We start from the raw sequence: 20,434 nt of genomic DNA, 5'->3' as shown, positions 1-20,434 counted from the left end.
GTTTCACTATTTTAGTAAAATTAAGTTTTATTGTAAAAAAGACCTTTCGCAAATCAAGATACAGATGAATTTGAAAATTGTCAGAATTCTTATAATCACAGAAAGTGAAAACGAATATTTTACCGTGTTGTCACTTATGACAACACAGTAGAACTTTATCTAGAAAAGCTATAGAAAAGCAAAAAGTTAATCTAAAATATTTATTTTTAAACAATAAACACAAACTACTAAGATATTACTTAGTTATGTTATAGTTCTAGTTTAGCCAGAGACTGTCTCATTTCAAACATAGAGAGAATCATACTCTACATCTTTGTCTTATTCTCGTACTAGTAGCACTTAAAAGAAAGGGATGAGTATAATTTTTGTTTGGCATATTAAAGAAATAAATGCAAATAACACAACTCGACTCGATTGTACTGTCTTTATTAAGCCATTAGGGTTATACATTTGAATTAGACATTAGACAGTTCCCTGTGCAGGTAATAAGTACTATTTATTTATATAGCTAATTTTGAAACAACCTACCTACGCGATAACAATTAAAATTGAACGTACCCTTGCTAGCTATCTGTCACAGTGACATCCCGCTGTCATGAAGTCATGTCGATAAGCTTTTTGTTTGTTGCGCAATTTAACATAAGCCAAAACCAATAAAAAACACAAGGACTTCAACTGACTAAAATCACAAAGTTAAATCCACAATGACCAACATCCCCTTCATGGATAAACTACGATCATTTCTAGGCATCGGCCAGGAGCCACCAAGAAACGATTTTCGTAACCCGATTTGGGGAGACGACGACGACGACGATGGCGACGAGCTTTACTCGCGCACGTACCTAGACGAACACCGCGAAGGTGTCAACGTGTTCGCCGACCCGCGCGACATGCACCACGACATCGCTCGACAGATGCACGACATGTTTCAGGCGTTTGGCTCCATCTTCGGAGACATGAAGACGTTTATACAAGACTTTGAAACCGGACATACTGAATCGTCCACGAACACGCCGGCTATCCTGCCTCCTTCAGAGCCAGATCAATTTGACAGCAAGAATATCAGAGCCTATTATCTGAAACCAGGCTACCACAACAATAGAAATCACCAAGATAAGGAAGATATTGATTTGGATGGTAAGATCTCTTCACAAGACATAGCAGGGTTATTAAAACAGAAAGATGATGACAGTAAGTCCCCTGCAACTCACTTCAATAGTGACCTTGTGCCGGGAAGGTCATTCTGCCGAACCATAATTACAACTAGCATTACTAAACCAGACGGTTCAAGGGAGACTAAAAGAATTGTCAAGGATGGCAATGGAGTTGTTGAGGAAACAATTACCACTACAGAACCTGACCCGAGGGGACTTACTTCAGCGATGGATTCATTTTCTCCCAACTACAGCAATGTCTTTTCAGAACTTGGCTCTGTCTTTAGAAATTTTTACTAGTACTTGCTAATGTCATTATATAATAATAAAATTCTGTAAGCATTAGATTATAAGAGTTGATTGGAAGAGCCACAATAGGTAGTAATGCATATGCATATTAATTTACATTTGCCTAATTTAATAATGTCTGATTTGGTACTAATTATATGAAAAGTAATGGTCAACCATGTAGATAATCCAATAGAATCAATTATTTATTATTCCAAAATGAAATGAGTCTAATCCAAAATTTAAACAAATGATTATCAAAGTATTTGTAATTTTTGGGATTTATTATCTTAGTGGGGGATTTAAATATATTATTGAAAGGCTAAAAAAACTTACTTCCTGTCAGTTATTCACTTAAATTTAAAGTTTAGTGTTATTAATTAAGACTTGTGTGACTAGGGTTATAGTTTCAATAAATTATGGGACAAACAAAACACACTTGTTTCATTTGATTAGAGTGAATAAAGTACACAACATAAACATTCAATAATTTAATCATTACTTAATAAATTAATTTAAATAGAGAGCATTATTATAAAACAGTTAATAAGGCTTATATTCATTTGATTAACCCACAAAGATTGTCTAACTAGCAAACTTACAAAATCAAACCTGCAAGAGGAAAGTACAAATAAAACAGACAATAATAATTTTCTTTTTTACAAAATATGTGGGAAAGGGAAACTAATTCAATTTAATAAAGTAGGTATACACATTTTAAACAACTTGCCTATTTGTCAACTAATAGCTGGTATAGCTATTGTAGGAGTTATTAAGCCTCTCTTATTCTATCACTCATGTTTGTGAGACATGAGGATATTTCCTCAAAGGTAAGATTTTTTTATTTGTTATGTCCTCTCAGATGGACTTGGTAGGTTTGCAAACTAGTCCGTGCAGTAGCAGGCGTCGCGCGTATTGCTGCGTATCCAGGTGAGGTAGCGGTTGACGCGCGTGTAGACGCCGGGCCGGTCCGGCCGCGCGCAGCCCTCGCCCCACGACACGATACCTGCAACAGCGCCACATTAGCTCCTCTAGGTGCAGTAGCAGGCGTCGCGCGTGTGTCGGCGCAGCCACGAGAGGTAGCGGTTCACGCGCGTGTACACGCCCGGTTTGTTAGGCCGCGCGCAACCCTCGCCCCATGACACAATACCTGCAAAACACATTACCATTCTATACCACAAGCTCACAGCCTGACAGATGTAAGCTCTCACCATAACTCATATTCACGCTGCCGATCTGTTCTCTCCTTTCTATGAAAACCTCATCTTGTCGTTCCTCTAAAAAAACTCAGAGGAAATTGATTTGAAAGTCATGAAACCGTACCGTACCTTCGCCTAGTATAATAAAACTATACCAATAGGTAATATGCGGTCAGAATTGTTTGGAACAGCAGGTAATCGCATTATAAACACTTATGGATTACATATTCTAAAGTACCACTACCTGTTGTAAACCAGCAATAAAATATGGAACCTATAAAAATTAAACTTTGTTTAAACTTCAAGGCTTAGGTAGGTGGTTTAATAAGATCTAAGCGACGTTAGCAACACCATGGATAGGCTAGAGGGCGATCTTCACATTGAATGCGAATTCGTATGTCGCTCCGGTATGCGTGCAGGACATCGGTATATACTTACGAACATAGCGCTGACACGCTCATACACCGGAGCGACCTGCGTATTCGCATCAGTGTGATAACTGCGTATGAGCGCTATCGACTATTGGGGCATTCCATGAGCTGTCCCGTACAGACGCATTTTATTTCATATATTAAGTACCTGCATTATTTCAACGTTTCAAGTCGATGATTATTTTACTGAGCATTTTTCACAACCATTGCGACAGAAAACAGAACTATACCTGTAAATCTTCATAAAATTCGCGTTGGTACGGGACAACGTTAGGCCACTTCGCAGAATGCTCCTACTATACAACTTTATATAAGATGATATAACTCTTTAAAAAATATATTGACGCCACACGGCTAATGAACATTAGTGTTCAAAAGGTTAGACAAACTTGCAATCATAGCGAAATGCGGAACCAGGAAGAGGACTTCCTAACTTCACCGGTATTAATTAACTAATTGGCCGTTGCGCTATTAGAAAAAGCCGTTTCACTTGTTGATCGCCTTGTTTTCTTGCACAGTGAACATGCAAAACTAAATCCATATTTACTTAGAATAACACCTCAGTGCCTTCCCAATGCCCGTTAGTAAAAAATATATTGGTTAAAAAATTGAGGCCCATTTTCGTACCATCTGTTTTATTATAGATGAGATGCAACCAAGTATTCCGTCTTACCTTGCAGTGCTTAAGTAATACCCTTGTGCGTTCAATGCTACGCGCCGTTCTGACCAACTTCCTGCAGTACCCCCCCGTTGAAGCCCTAGCCAGTGCCCCGCCCGCCCACAGTGTCGCCGTATTTTACCCGCGATACTTGTCCATCAGTTAGCTGATCACATCGAGACTACGAGCCGTACTACTGACCGACTTCCTGCAGAATGTTGGTGTCCGTGTTGAGGATGTGCAGTGGGCCGCCCGAGTCGCCTTGGCAGGCGTCCCGCCCGCCCTCGGGTTCGCCAGCGCACAGCATGTTGTCCGTGATGCGCTGCTTGTATGCCGTCTTTCGGCACTCTGCGTTTGAGATTATGGGCACGGACACCTGAAATGGTCGCCAGATTTCTATTTGATTTTGCCTTTTCGAACGTTGTTCCTTATTTCATCTTATTATTTAACTCCGCTTTATCTTAGTTCCCTCTCATCCATTTGAGAAGGCCCGACGTGTTGGTGGGTAGGTACTCATGGGTACGAGCACTGGATGTTAGGTACTACGGTTATTAACTTATTAATTAGTGGTACCAAAGACAGATTATTGGTGATCGGCTACCGACAGGTGTGTGTTGTGGTGTGGCACACAGGCCGCAACATGACTCTATTTTCCACTAACTTACATAAACCTGATAGCGTGCTGATAGAAAAGATGAGGAAAGTCTAAGGTAATTTGACAGCGCCATCTCGCTGCATGTAGCTGCCAAATTTGACGATTGACAATTCAGTAACCACAAAACATATGAATCATATTATGATGCAGTACAGCGCCATCTGTTCGGCTGTCAAACTAGCGAGCGCATTATTATCTCCTATTGAAAATTGTATTCTTTGGTTATTATCTTAGAGTAGACTACCTCTTTATTACAATCAATAACTCTGGTGAAGGTAATTGGCTGGTAGCCAGAGATGAGTGAGTATATAAATGCTGTAGGACTGATGACCAAGGTTCACGGGGCGCCAGTGCTCGCTGTCTGGGCCTCCTCTCCTAGCTCTTACCTCCTGCAAGGCATTAGAGACGGATCCGCCCTCCGTAGTGGTGCCCCACCCGGAGGCCAGCCCCGAGTAGTTGGAGTAGGACAGGCCCGGACTTGCGAGACATACGGGCCGCAGTCCCGGCTGATCTTCCTCGTCGTTGCCCTCCTCGCCTGAGCTCTCAGGGTCGCTGCGCAGACGTTTCACGGCTTTGTTCAGATCTACCTACAAATATATTTTACTCATTACACTCATGATGTCATTGAGTAATGAAAACGGTTCAGTCTGTAAAAAAATCTATGAAAACATTATCATATTGATTGTTACGCGTAGTGTACTCGTAGTAGAGTGCATGGTGACGGTCTTTAATAGCTGAGCTTGAGATTTCAAAGTTAATTTCAATAAAGTATATGCATATCCCCTCTTCCCCCCGGACCGCCGTAAGGCGCATACGTATACATAGTTCGCGTAATTTTATTTTAAAATAAATTTAATAAATTTGTGTTACAAATATTTCGTCATAAAATAGGAGTGCATTAACCGCTAAGAGGTGTTCTTATTACTCCTGGTATATCGCGAACATGTGAGTGAATAAGACTAGTTTGATAAGCTACGTGCGCGCGCGCAAGCCAATCACGTGCGCGCCGTTATCTATACCACGCCCCGCCTTCGCTATTGGATACGCCTCCGCTTATCACAGCACCCCGGGCAAGTTACTGGTTATTGACCTCCGCTATTCTCTGTCGCCCTAGTAACCATGAGCCACTTAGACGAAAAGCGGGCAGCGTCAGATGATGATTTATTAAATAGAGATGAAAATAATACTACACCGCCAAATACTTACATCACAGCAAGGGCAAAAAGAAAGCATGGGGATGACATAGCAACAGACTTAGCCGCATTCAAAGAAGAAATGAAAAAAATGATTAAGACCTTGTTGGGCGAGCAGCTCAGTGAAATCAGAAAAAACAACGAAACTTTACGAGAAATCAAAGAAACAAACAAGAAAATAGAGGACTCCGTGACATTTCTGTCCGCAAAATATGAAGATTTTAAAAATAAAATAGACAACCTTGAGTGCCAAATTACCGAGTACAGGACACACATACAAGACCTTGAATGCAAACTCGAGGACATCCAGCGAGAATCCCGCAAAACCAACCTAGAACTAAGAAATGTCCCAAAAACACCAAAGGAGACCAAAGAAGACTTACTGAACATGACTATTGAACTTTCAAAAACGATCTTGAGTCCAATTACCAAAACGGACATCAAAGATATTTATAGAGTACGCCCGAAACAAGGAGGAACAATCAACACGCCAATTATCATCGAATTATCATCCAATCTGATAAAAAACGATTTCCTCAAAATGTGCAAAGCACACAATATTAAGCAAAAGGGCAGTCTACGTGCCTCGCATCTAAGACTACAAGCTCCAGGGAACCCTCCGGTTTTTGTTGCTGAGCAACTGACTGCAAAGGCGTCAAGACTATATTTCCTTGCCAGGGAGCTAAAGAAAAGAAACCTTTACAAATATTGTTGGACAAACTATGGCAGAGTTTACCTACGCAAAGATGACCACTCTCAGATCATACTCGTAAACAATGAAGAACAAGTCGAAAGACTAAGCAAGGAGGACCCGCAGGCTTGTTTATTTAATATCAATAGACCCCCTACCACCAGAACCCAGACCGACCAATCAACCGTCAAGGATACCCCAGCCCTTGAGCTAGACGAAAGCGCGACCCAGAATATGTGACTATCATACTTACTTGTATTCATGTTTCTCGCCTATACACTTGCATGTTATCCTGGTACTAACTTACGCTCGTATCACTTAGTATTAAGACTAGCTTTAAATATTATTAGTATTTCTAATACACTTTACACTCTTCACACACACAGAATCTTTAAATTTAATTTCTCTCTGGTAATAGCATCATTACAAATCATGCTTACTACACCCATCTGTCATCTATGGGTTCCTAGTACAAATTTGCTATTCATTCTCACTTTAAAAACTCTACCAAACAATCAGTCGGTTGCTTTACTTACACGATATTCACCTAAAACACACACCAACATAAAACCGCTCTACATTCTACATAATAAAACTTTTGTCTTTGCACATTCTACTACCATCTATAAGGTAAGTAACATTATGACTCTTTTAAAACCCCTTGTTCACAATTTCAACTTAATATGAATAATATACTTACAACAATAAGTGACTTAGATACTTCTGAAATATCGACGTCAGTTCAATGTGACATTCAAGACTTAAACAAACACATCACAATTTTCGATAACAGTTTTACTATAATATCGCAGAACATTAGGAGTATTTACTGCAACTTCGATAATTTTATTATTACACTTTCAGAGCTAGAGTTTAAAACCGATGTAATTATATTAACGGAATGTAGATTAAACGACACGAAACCATTACCCTACTTACCTAACTATACTGCATTATCAACTAAAAATAACCTAAATCAGAACGACGGAGTTGTGGTGTTTGTAAAAAACCATTTAAAGGCGGCTTTAGGCGAACTAGAGCTTGAACAAGCTTCTGGTATATACATTAAAATAAATAACATGATAATACTAGGTATTTACCGGTCACCTTCAAATACAAATGCAAATATTTTTATCAACTCTCTTAGCAAATATTTAGATATTATTAAATCGTTTAACAACATAATAATAACCGGGGACATCAACATAAATCTTATTTCCCGTCACCAAGATTCCCCACAGGAATGTTTAAACAGACACCAATATCTAACTATGCTCTCCACCTATGGCTTACTTTCTGCTCACTCACTACCTACTCGTATGAACAACTGTTTAGACCATTTTATATTAAAAATACAAAGTGACAAACTAACTGCCTCTGTGGCTGTTCTTAATACTACTGTGACGGACCACAATACCATTTTTCTATGTTTAACGGGTTACAAAGCTTTTGAAAAAACCCCTAAAATTCTAACAACTTACGACTATAATAAAGCCCTCGCAAACTTACAAAATAAAAATCTAGACTTTTTGCTATTAAGTAATGATCCTAATTTTATCCTTGATCAATTAACAAACACTATTCAAAATTCATTGGACGCAAGTAAAAATATCAAACTCATACCTAAAAGTCGTAGAATAATAAAACCATGGATTACTCCTGGAATCTTGCGCTGTATCCACAATAGAAATAAAATGCAACTTAAACTTCGTTCTGACCCACTAAATATAATCTTGAAGACTACGTTTACTAGATACCGTAACTATTGCAATAATCTTATTAAAAAAATAAAGCGGAATTATGAAAGGGAAAAACTTGCAAGTTCGATGAAAGACTCCAAAGCACTTTGGGACTCAATCAAGTCAATTACTCACTATAAAAAAGCTAAAAATAATAATAATGAACTATTAAAATGTAAATCTACCCCTTTAAATGCAGTTAATTATGTAAATAACTATTTTGCTAATGTTGGTAGAAACTTAGCCGGAGAAATCAATATCGCAGAATCAAATTCCTCCCCTAGTAGTGTAGCTCACCCAATAAAATCCAACCTTTCCTCATTTTTTCTTAGTAGCACTGATCCTCATGAAGTGGACAAATTACTTATGAACCTAAAGACCAAAAGTGCTCCCGGACTAGACAATATCCCCACAGAATTTCTAAAACTCTCCAGGCATCTCGTGGTCCCAGTAATCAGTCACTTGGCTAACCAATGTTTTATAAATGGAGTTTTTCCATCAGCTCTTAAGAAAGCTGTAATCACGCCTGTGTATAAGAGTGGGAAAAGAGATGACGTCAACAACTACAGACCTATTTCCGTTCTGCCTGCAATCTCCAAAATTTTAGAAAAACTAATTAATACTAGATTGATTTCATATTTAGATAAATATAAAATTTTATCTAGTTCCCAATTTGGCTTCAGAAAGGGTAAGTCTACTGAGGATGCAGTGCTAGCGCTCACTTCAGTAATAACTAAGCATGTAGATAGAGGCGACCGTTGTATGGCAGTCTTTTTAGACCTTAAAAAAGCCTTTGACACCGTCTCGATTCCCACTCTTGTGCACAAATTAGAGCTGATTGGAATTAGAGGTAAACCTTTGGATCTGATGAGTGATTACCTGCAAAATCGGCAACAGCGTGTTAAAATTGAGGATTATGTAAGCCACGACTCAGACATATCCTATGGTGTTCCTCAAGGCAGTGTACTGGGGCCGACGTTATTCTTGATTTACATAAATGATCTGACCAACCTGCTTGTAAAAGATGGACAAGTGTTTTCATATGCAGATGACACGGTTGTAGTGTTTAACGGGAAGTCTTGGGATAGAGTCTACAATAGCGCCGAAATTGGTTTAAGCAAAATAAGTAATTGGCTAAAATGTAATCTCTTAACGCTAAACACATCTAAAACAACTTATACCTGTTTTACAAAAACCATAATTACTCAGCCATCTGATAATCACACTCTAAAAATACATACGTGTGATCTTATTAACACCAACGATTGTAATTGCACGCAAATAGAAAAAGTTAGCTCTACTAAATACCTTGGCATTCTAATTGACCAACGCCTTTCATGGTACTCACATATTGAATACGTAAATAATAGGATTAGGAAACTTAACTGGATTTTTAAAACTCTTCGACATGTAGCTTCAAAGCCATTACTTAATCAACTTTATACTGCTCTAGCCCAATCTGTAATGTGCTACTGTATTACGGTTTGGGGTGGGGCAGCCAAAACGAAATTCCTCGAAGTAGAGAGAGGACAGAGAAGTTTAATTAAGTTAATGTATTTTAAACCTTATAGATATCCAACTGAAGAGCTTTACAAATTTTCCGAACTACTTTCAATTAGAAAGCTATTTGTCTTGCAATCAATTTTAAAATTACATAAGTCCTTACCATATCCAATCCAAACCAATCTCATAACTATAGGGAGACGTAAGCAAAATGTTGCACCGATACCCCCGACTAAGTCACGATTTGCCAAGATTCAGTATAGTAGAGTCTCAGCTCATCTGTATAATAAAATTAATAATAAAATTGTTATCTATCCTTTGCAGTTATTTAAATGTAAAAAAGTTGTGACAGAATGGTTAAAATTACAAAGCTATGATGAAGTGGAGACTCTCATATTATAATATACACAACAAATAGAGAATAGGCCAACTAGCATATACATACATAACATATACACACACACATACACGCACACGCACACGCACACACACACGCACACGCACGCACACGCACACACACACGCACACACACACACAGTTTAGGAAATTTGTATCACATTAGATTACAATTTACTCAAAGTTAAATGTATTAGTAAAATTAAAATTAAATGTATTGATATTATAAATATCAAGATTGTTATATTTGTTCTTTTTACTCAGCAAAACTGCTTGTTGTTTATATTATTTGTTAATTCAATTCTACACGTGTTGTTATGGAAGAGCGGGGTCTTCTGTCACAGGTATTTTATACTTACTAGAAGACTCCAACCTTTACAATTGAACCCTGTATCATTAACAAATAAAACATTTTTCATTTTTCATTTTTCATTTTTTCATATGAATTTCGTTGTCCAATACCTACTTACGATATGAATTATCCAAGATAAAGATAAACCGGTCCGTAACTTTACAGTTTTTAAATTATACACCATTGGGAAGTGAAAAATGAACAGTAGTAATTAATTTTGGCAGTGTACCCTCTGATCAAGCTTCAACAAGGCGATGTCGTTGTCGTAGGTGCCCGGGTTGTAGCGCAGGTGGCGGATGATGGCCTGCACGCCGCGGTCGATGGTCTTCGTCTCGTTGGGCATGGAGCGGTCGTGCTCTAGCAAACGCACGGTTATTCTCTCCTTGCGGAATCTAGAAGAAATAAGCGCTATGCAGGTATGTAGGTACGTTTATCTGGAGCTTAAAACATCTATACGTAGACAAATGTTTTTCTATTGCTAGGTACCGTAGAATGTGCCTACTGTGCTCGCCTCTGGATAATTGTGCTCCCAACAGTTTTTCTATATGAAAACTATACAACTTCATTTGCATGCATGATGATGAAAATTTCCATCATAACATTGTCCTATCAATTAAAGGTAGGTACTTTTGAAGGTGATTGATATTTATTTTTAAGACTTCTTCTTCTTCCTCGTGTTGTCCCGGCATTTTGCCACGGCTCATAGGAGCCTGGGGTCCGCTTGACAACTAATCCTAAGATTTGGCGTAGGCACTAGTTTTTACGAAAGCGACTGCCATCTGACCTTCCAACTCAGAGGGTAAACTAGGCCTTGTTGGGATTAGTCCGGTTTCCTCACGATGTTTTCCTTCACCGAAAAGCGACTGGTAAATATCAAATGATATTTCGTACATAAGTTCCGAAAAACTCATTGGTACGAGCCGGGGTTTGAATTGAACCTGCGACCTCCGGATTGCAAGTCGCACGCTCTTACCGCTAGGCCACCAGCGCATCGGTCTATTCGAACTTTTAACAACAGTACAGCGAGAAATGGGACGTAGTTGAGAAAAAATAAACATAATTTAAACATTTTAAATTTGAATTCGCGGATTCCCCGTTACGCGCCAATTACGAAAACGTTTTACTTTCAAGCTGTATTCTGCGAAGAATATGATTTACGCGGGATAATAAATGTGTATCAGGTAAGTAATTTGATACTATATTACTTTTTGTGTATAGGTACATTTTCAAAATTCAAACATAAAATAACTTGAAAGTATGTGATGGAATTTTAAAATATAATTATATTCATTATGCAACGACTTCGCTCGTAAAGTATGGCGAATTATTTATTATGAACGAATACATAACTAATAAATATTTTATCTACCTAGTCTAGCCATAATTTCTGTTACAACGTTATTTATACATAACTACTATAAATTAAACATTATTGAAATATATTATATAGACAAGCTTATCACGAATTTAAAATGCTCAATGATTAATCGATTTTGTCATCTCTTGGATAAATACGTGGTATTTAATGAAGTAACGACGTGCCTCAGAAAAACGCAGGACTTTATCACCACCTCCGTCAGAAATGTTGACCCCATAGCTTTTATAATTTTCTATAACAAACTATTTTTATGTAGGTATCGCGTAGAGCAGGCCTTGTTATCTAAGATACATAACTTTTTTTATGCACAGGATCAAACATTGACTTGCCGAGAGTCTGTAAGTTGCCTCAATAACTTTGGAAATTTAATTCATGTCCAGGTTTGGGGAGTAGGAGTTACGTCCAGAAGCGGCGTTAGGCGTGGGCGACGTGGGCCTCCGCCTACGGCCTCGCGGTCCGAGGGGCCTCGCGCCTCAAATAAGTATAATATCTCGGACACAACGTAAAAATGTTCGTTATTTCTTGCACCACCAGAGGGCCTCGCTAAATGTACCTTGCCCACATAAAATTTTGGTCTTGCCCCGCCACTGGTTACGTCCTCTAGGTATGAGCTTTGACAAAAGATCAATCTTTTATCCTGGAATATGGTGTTACAAATAGGTTAAATTTAAGCCTCTGATACGGTATTTTATTACACTCGGGCAAGTGTATTCACTAAAATGTATCACTTTTTCGCACAAATTGGGGCTCAGTTATCCGTTTATCTGGATCTACTCACTAAACCATGAAATACACGAGATGATAATCTTGCAGCACTTTGTTATCTACATATGCCGCTTCCTTAGGTCTGTATCTGTATTCAGGCAAGGAATATATCGAAAATCGTAAAAAATGTAGTCACCTGAATAACATTTGTCAGAACAATAATGTCATATTTCCACAAAAAATGGTTCGTAAATTAGCCCTCTTTACTTGTTCCTTAAAAGGCATGTATTAAGGTATGTATATATGTAAGGGCTGGCATCATGGAATAATAATTGGGGACTTTTTATTCGTTATTAGTCCCTTTATTAACTATATAAAACTTTATAAAATAACTTTAAAATCCTAGTCTCTAGAGACAATTAGCTTTGTAACGGAATGTGTGGCTAGACTAGGTACACACATATCATAAGCCATATATGATGCCTTCAAAATCCGTAAATAATGGCCAACATTACGATAAACTGTTTTGTTACAACAAATTTCTTATCTGTGATTATATTGTAATTGCTTCATAACTACATCAAAATCCATTTGGTTATGACATTCAAATTTGGAACATCTCTGAAAAAAAAGCAATTCGATTTGACCTCTATTCTAATATCAGTCGAGAATCGAGATGTCTTTTTGTTCGAAATTAAATGTGAATTGCATACAATTTGACATATCTCGCATGTTGGTTTGTATGCGTGCATGCGTGAAAAAAGTTTTCATTTACCGCCATTAGACGTACAGTTTATCTTTTAATTAGTTTTAAATATAAAATTAATATGTTTTGTTGTTTTTAAAGTAACTATAGCAAAAGTTTCGTGTAAAATAAGCGATAAAAATATTTCGGTGACGCCACCACATATCCGCGAGTACCGCCAAGAGAGCAACGATGCCCCAACGTTGGCTGTAATTTGGGTTAGTGAATATATCATAGAAAGTTTATAATATGTGTGTAGATAAAATAGTTTATGTAACTGTACATAATTAGGCATCAAAACACTCGTGTAATCATTTTAAGAAACTCACTTCGTTCGTTTCTTAAACCCACACTCGTGTATTTTGATGCTTTTATTATGTAGCAGTCTCATAAACTACTATTGTGAGTATTGTATACAATAAATAAGAATTATTAAATAAAAAATATGTTAAATTTCTTTACTCCTAAGACTTGACTTTTGCATGATGATGGATATTTCCATCATATTAAAAAATATACATACCTATTCTGTTTATCTTATATTATATATTTTTTAATTTTTTCCTTAATCAACTAGCATTATCCTCATTTCTTTCACAAATATAAAATAACATGCAAAAAAGGGTTAAGTGTTACAGCATGATAGAAGTGATAGTCTACTTTGAATCGGCATACATATATACAATTTTAATTTAATTTTGAGTTTTTGAGCATAGTTCATTTTATGATCATTCAGATTGTTTTGACCATGCGCATAGATCTCAAAAATCTGGAAAATTTCATAAAAAATGAAGGTCAGAATCAGAACTTTAAAAATTTTTGGAATTTTTTCGCAACTCGAACATCTGACGAATTGATAATCTCCTGTTTTTGATTCGATTAAAACAAAAAACTTGAGTCTAATGATACATACAGAGTCAACTCGAGACACAAGGCCTTTCTTTTTGTTGGAAACAACGCGATGCGGGTTGTTAGGAAGATACCATTAACGATATAAGTATCACGGACTTGGACATACCCGCTCGTGCAATGGGCCGCAGTCAAGATGTAAAAGTCGTTGATGAGCGAGCCGCCGCAGTAGAAGCGGCCGTTGTACATGAGCGCCGCCATCCAAGGCAGCTCCAGGACCTTGGTCTCGTAACCGCCGACGATGCGCGAGCGTGTCGGTACGCCGCATTCTGAGGCACAATAATTACTTGTTTTACAAGCAGGCAACGTTGTTGTTTATCTCTTCGTGCTAATATTGATACCGAGCAAGAATAGATTCCAAAATTGAACCACGGGCTTAGCGAGTGGTTCTAAAATTGAAATCTTGAGCGTTGCGAGTTTTTCAAGGTTTAACAAACTTGGCTACCGAATGAAACACAACATTTTTCACCACACCAAGGCGAGGAAATTACTAACTATAAAACGTTACCTACAAATCTAACGTTATTAAATATTTACGAGTAACATTCAAAATCATAATTTTACGTTATTTTTATGAAAAATCGCCTGATGAAAACGCCGTTGCCTATTGCCGCTGATATTGATGTGTCGTTCCGGAGAAAACTCCCTAGGTGGGATTATTCCTGCAAACGTTCCCGAGAATATTCCCCGATTAAGGAAAAATAGGGGAATTTTAAAATTGTGCATAAATATACTATTTTATTATGAAAAATTCAGTCAACAGTTGGGCTCTTGAACTTTAAAAAATAACATTATAAAGCGTAGATACGCTTAATGAGATGGAGGAGATTATCCGCCAAAGTAAATTTCCTGTACTCCCGGGAAAGTTCCCAGTCTTCCTGGGAATTTTCCTATAGTTACTGGGAATAATCCACTGGCCATAATTAAATATTTTTTAGAATAATAATTCTTTAAAATCAACAAAAACGAAACAAGTCATCACAGTTTAATCAGAGTCAATTACCAAGAAACTCTGTACACATGCCTACGTGTATTATGCACGAGTTTTCGTGAAACCTTTTGCATTTTCTATTCAAAAGAACCAAAAAAAATTTAGCTATTATTTTTTGCCGACCAGACTTTGTTGAAATTTTGCGTCCAGGCACTTCGTGGGCTTAAAGTAATGCCGTTTTTTAAATCCAAATTGGCATCTGTTTTAAGCAAACCCACTTTTCAAGTAATTTTGGTTGGGAAGCCGCTTTGCAGTTTACGGTTTATGACTACTTTATTTTACTAAACGCAGTTATTTGTCGTTATAGATAGCTTTAATTAAAGTGTTAAATCACTTAGTCTATGTTCCAATATTCCCCTGTTTGGGGAATACTCCCGGGAGCAGGAGAAATTTCCCAATGATATTCCATAGGGGTATATTCCTTGTTCCGGGAAAATTTCCACGGCACATCACTAGCAGCTGGCGATTGCGCTGAATCACATTGTATCGTAACTTTGACGGGAGTTCGGCCACAACATAGCTAGCTGCCAAATTGCATGGCCACTTAAGAACGAATTCAGTTATACTATAATATCATGCAACTTTACAGCTCGCAGTACGTACCTACAAGGTATTCAAAATAAACTAATCAATTAGGCAATTTAATCAGGCTAATTTCGACGTGGCTTAACTATAATATCTGACATAAAGACCGCTGACTAGTAATTTAGAAGAGTGACGGTTGCCGCCGCCAGTGCCAATTTATATGATTGAGCAATCATCTGGACGATCCTGCGAGCATTGCAGCGTGGGGAGGTGAGAGATGGATGAAACCTTTCATCCCTTTTCTGGTTTTCTTAAGGTGGTGGTATTGGTGGTGTTTTGGTATGATCAGTGATCACCTACCGCTCGCTACGCTCTCTATTAATTAAATGTACACAGGGACAGCCATTAAGTTAATCCTTACGGCAAGACGGGCAGTCATCCGGAGGGTCCTGCGTAGGACGGAGCGTGGTGGTAGTGGGGGATCCCAGGATACTGTTTATCCAGTCAATAAAGCCCTTTTCCCCCTCTTTCGGTGCCTCGGTGGGATGTCCGCTCGCAACCCCCACTAAGCATACTAACAGATACCACCGCATGTTGTCTCTGAAATAAATATTAAGAATTAAATCCTATATGATTTTTTATGGGAGTAATGCTATTGCGAGTAGGAGTATCTATTGTTTATGTTTAGAGGTAAAGATAAATAACGAATTACCTGAGTTCGAATTATTCATTAGGTCAGACGTTCCGTTAGTCGTCGCAGGGTCCAGAGTTGGACCAAGCTAACTTTGCAGTGACAGAATTTGAAGTTTTTGGTAATCCAAAAACTTCAAATTCCTATGAAAATATAACGTTTATAATGTCACTTCCACAGTTTGTCACGTCAAAGTAAAGTCAGAGTTATACCTTGAACGGCCTCTTTATTGAATAGTGCAGGTAAGCATATATAGACAAATTAAAAGTTTGAAAACTAGTTCTGTTTTTTGTTGATTTAGCGAGATGTGGGGAAGGACTTAGGTCAAGCACCCTGAGACGATATACTTGTATGTACCGCTACCAGCCTCATTTGCATACCGCTGACTGACAGACCTGTTTCCGTGAGATTTCCACTCAGTTTTAAGTCAAAGTCAATTAGGGCTGTGCTTACATCGAGGACGCTTACAATTGAAGCGGCCCATTGATTTCTTGTGGATCACATAGCTTAATATTATAATTAGGGTTCCCATACGTCCGGTATATACGGGACTGTCACCGTATTTTAGTATCGCGTCCCGTTTTTGTCCCGTGTATCAATAGAGCCAGACCAACATAAGTTGGAAGCGGTTTTGACAGCCCAGACAGTGCAAGTGTTATTTCACGTCAAACTTCTATGAAATTATGACGTTTACTTGACACTTGCACAGTCTGGGTTATCAAAATCGTTGCCAACTTAGCTTGGTCTGACTCTACCGCTGTAGAAAAACTACATAAATGGCCACAATCATTTTCGTAATGCCATTATTACTCTAATGTCCCGTATCAGTACCGAAAAATTACGGCAACCCTAATTGTAATGCATGAAATCTCAGATTCGATAAAAGTGTGACAATTCAAGGGGTTTAAACTTTTAAAGTATATATAATTAAATTACAGAGAAAATAAATCTATTTATTGACAATAACAATATACATAATGGATATATACAGATGAATACTATAACTAGCTTATATCTAAAATAGGCCCTTGAGGCATTGTACCAAGGATGCTGGCGGCATTTCCTCGTTGTATCGCAATACTGATACGTTGTGCGAGGAAGCCGCCAGCTCTTCGGTCACCAGTTACGTCAACCAGACGTTTCGCGATTTCTCCAAAAAACTTGTGCGCGCTGGGACCCCATGGACCTAGAGTTTCAACGCCAAAAGGTACAAAATGGTACTCTCTACCGAGGCTCTTATATTTAGAGAAAATACTTAATATTTTACCGAAATCGATTAGGCAACAACTTCTGGGTGTCAGACAAAAAAAGAATAAATAAATTGTTTTTAGAAGTTTAAACGACATTGACCTAGTCAGATACGATAGATATAGTGTTGGACATTCAAGAATAAAATCATGATTGGAATAAGAATTTGTAAGAATAAAATCACTTTGATTTTATTCCCGTCAAAATTATTTCAAATAATTCCGTCTGGAATAATTCTTCGGTGAGGAAATTGAATGGAAATAAATTATTCTTATTCGAATAAAAAAAAAAACATTTTTTATTTGAAATAATATTCCTTGAATAGAATTGTAACGTGAGAATTTGAAGCTGGTATGTAAATATGTCATGTATGAAAGTAGGTATGTATAGTTTGGATGGACTACGGACGGACGCAAATTTTTAGTAAAACCCATGGGAATCGGGTTGTATGGAGCCGCCGCTACTGCAAAATACATTTGTTTAAGTTATGATGACTGGATATATTTTCATGTTTTTAAATTAACTTCGGTGCTTTTAGTGTCGTTGTTGCTACCGAACTTTTGAGTTATTACATGAACTTTGTAAATGCCTGGTATTTAAAATTTCTTCATATTATTAAACGGCAAAATAACATGCTCAAAGATCTTTTGAAGTGCCGCCAGCCACAGGTGTTCAGTAAAACCATAAAACATCAAAGTGTTTGCCAAGACACATCAAATGAGCCGAAACACGGTGTCTTTATTTTGTCTACTTTAGGAGTTCCTTTGGCCACCTTTTGGCTCCATCATCAGACCAGCTTTATGGCACCATAATATTGCACACCTAGTCCACCAGATACTCATGTATACGAAATTTGAGCCAAATCGAACGTCAGGAAATGGTAGTAAATCGACTCGCAAGATTGACCTAACGATAACTTCAAACTTTATTCTAATTCTAAATAACACGTTATTCCACTAAAACCTTATTTAGAATAACTCCATTTCTGGAATAATTATTTCGTCTTTTATTCTTCATTTAAATTAAAAATAGCATGATTTATTCAATTTCATGTTATTTTAAAATAAAAACGGATGGATTTATTCTTATTCCATTGTGTTGGAATAAGACGAAAATTTCTGTTTTAGTTCTTATTCGAATTGATTTTTGCCCAACACTGAGATACGCCATGTGTCCACTGTCCAGTACCTACGCCGGCGCGGCGTGGGCGCCTCTTCCCGATTGGTATGCGTACCCGCATGTCGGACTCCCGTAGAGAGCTTGACCGTTGTTTTTATAGCATACCGAACGATAGCCTAATGCGAGCCAGAATTCCATGATCTCCAACAACTCATACTTGTTATGTATCACTAGATCGGGTATTCACTGGATTGCCTGAGACGATAGGTCCTCGGGCACGTTGGGAATAAGAGTTCTGTATTTTCCTGTTCCCCTATACTGCATTAAACGGAAAAGAAAGTTGGACTCGTTTAGGTTTTATGAACGTTAGGGCAATAGATCTAGGTAAAGGTGTGAGTGAAGATCTAGGCAGGTGACAGGAAAAAAGTAAACATAATAAAGTTCTTATAGGTAGAAGGTAAAAGTAGGCAATAATATTAATTATTTGAAATATAAGGCAGCTCTAAGTTTTGGTGATAAAATAAAACAAGCTCAACCATAAACAACTACATGTAAGTTCTGAAAATCCCTGGACGCCTAGAAATACTTTTCTATTCAATTATATCCGGATTAATTTTTACAATGCGCTAGTAGGTATATAGGCTGTAATTACCTACCTACTTAAAAACCTACTTAATTAAAAATAAGCTTCATATATTATAGAGACACTACGTTACACTAATGTTAAAGATTTAAGTAATGCTACCGGGTAGCAAGAACTGTAATAAGGTACTGTACAATCACACATTAATTTGCCATACCTATACGTATGTGTATGATGATTATTACCCCGAGACCACGGGGACAACGCCGTCCTCGAAACGTCGGAGGTAAATTTAAAACTTAAAACGCGATTTAATCCCGTTTATATTAGTTTATATGTGTAAAAATCGTGAAAGTTTAAATCAATGATTATTAGTATCACCATCCCAATTTGAAAAATGAATCACCAGGAGACCTTAAACAAAAGGAGTCCAATAATAGTCATCGTGTATAGGAAATTCTTGTTTTTAAAAGTGGAATCTCCTGTGTGGGGAGGTATGTTTTCCTAAATTGGCGGTTGATGATATTGCATCACATGGTACTTTTATATACCGCAAAATCGATACCATTAAACACTCACATCAATATTGGGTTGAAAAACAAAACACTCTAAGTGAACTCACACTTTCAATCTAACTGTTCGTTTGAAAAAGGCACGCAATCGCGCAACACACTCCTCGCGATTCCGTGGGCACACTGAACGGACCAAGGAAATGCTCTCCACTTTCACTGGTCCTGGCAACACTCCCAAATGTGCCGCAAAATCGCCCGCACGCAGTTTTATGCGGCTCCGACAACCACCATGCATTCCATGTACAGATATACCATATATTAACTACAATTATTATCTTCTAATGGTGTAATTGTAGCATTCATGACAATCATGAGGGATTCAAATTGGTTTCAGCCACATGCAACAGTTTAGTTTGTTGCGTAATAAGTACCTATGATGTTGATAGGTACCTATTTAACAAGTGTTTAATACACTTAATAATTATTGTTTGCTTGAGTAGCCTTGAGTCAAGCCTTCCGGAACCCGGAGTCAGGGATGCAAGTCTACTTTAATTTTGACAGTACGAGTCACTCTGTGTGCCATAAATTTAATGACACACTATTCAAGACTTCCTTATACTTTACTTGTAACGAGCTAAATAACAATTTAAATATATAATAATGATAAAATTGTCGTGTTGATATTATCAACTAATGATTGCGCTCGTTAGTTTTGTCTTGACTACTTTTGAGGAGTGAAGTACAACGTGGTTTGAGGGCGTAGATTACA

General features: G+C 37.7%; 2 protein-coding genes across 4 annotated transcripts; one reads left to right on the top strand and one right to left on the bottom strand.

The window, feature by feature from the left end:
- The first annotated feature begins 552 nt into the window (after positions 1–552).
- Positions 553–1,876, top strand: LOC133516341 (uncharacterized). Its single transcript, XM_061849241.1, has one exon. The coding sequence runs from the start codon at positions 705–707 to the stop codon at positions 1,452–1,454; it is 750 nt and encodes a 249-aa protein (XP_061705225.1). The 5' UTR covers positions 553–704; the 3' UTR covers positions 1,455–1,876.
- Positions 1,877–1,920: 44 nt separating this feature from the next.
- On the bottom strand, positions 1,921–19,975 carry LOC133516335 (trypsin-like). 3 transcript variants are annotated; one of them, XM_061849233.1, is made up of 7 exons: positions 19,776–19,975; positions 15,934–16,112; positions 14,106–14,265; positions 10,489–10,651; positions 4,772–4,972; positions 3,932–4,106; positions 1,921–2,448 (listed from the first exon to the last, which is right to left on the bottom strand). In XM_061849233.1, exons 1-7 carry the CDS (start codon positions 19,958–19,960, stop codon positions 2,327–2,329), a joined length of 1,185 nt encoding a protein of 394 aa, XP_061705217.1. In that variant the 5' UTR covers positions 19,961–19,975; the 3' UTR covers positions 1,921–2,326. The 3 variants fall into 3 exon arrangements, with proteins under 3 accessions (XP_061705217.1, XP_061705219.1, XP_061705218.1); XM_061849235.1 differs by having other exon boundaries at positions 19,733–19,872; XM_061849234.1 differs by lacking the exon at positions 1,921–2,448 and adding an exon at positions 2,455–2,592.
- Positions 19,976–20,434: the final 459 nt, after the last annotated feature.

This window comes from Cydia pomonella, chromosome 3 (assembly GCF_033807575.1).
Source record: "Cydia pomonella isolate Wapato2018A chromosome 3, ilCydPomo1, whole genome shotgun sequence".
Classification (NCBI taxonomy): domain Eukaryota; kingdom Metazoa; phylum Arthropoda; class Insecta; order Lepidoptera; family Tortricidae; genus Cydia; species Cydia pomonella.
This window is presented reverse-complemented; position numbering and strand designations above follow the sequence as displayed.

What these genes read in the sequence shown, in the direction of transcription:
- LOC133516341 (XM_061849241.1), top strand. Translation starts at nt 705, where the DNA reads ATGACCAACATCCCCTTCATGGATAAACTACGATCATTTCTAGGCATC.
- LOC133516335 (XM_061849233.1), bottom strand. Translation starts at nt 19,960, where the DNA reads ATGCATGGTGGTTGTCGGAGCCGCATAAAACTGCGTGCGGGCGATTTT. An exon ending in TGTTGAAGCTTGATCAGAGG is followed by an intron (nt 4,973 to 10,488) that starts GTACACTGCCAA and finishes ATATATTTGTAG; the next exon opens with GTAGATCTGAACAAAGCCGT. An exon ending in CAACATTCTGCAGGAAGTCG is followed by an intron (nt 2,449 to 3,931) that starts GTCAGTAGTACG and finishes GCGCTGTTGCAG; the next exon opens with GTATCGTGTCGTGGGGCGAG.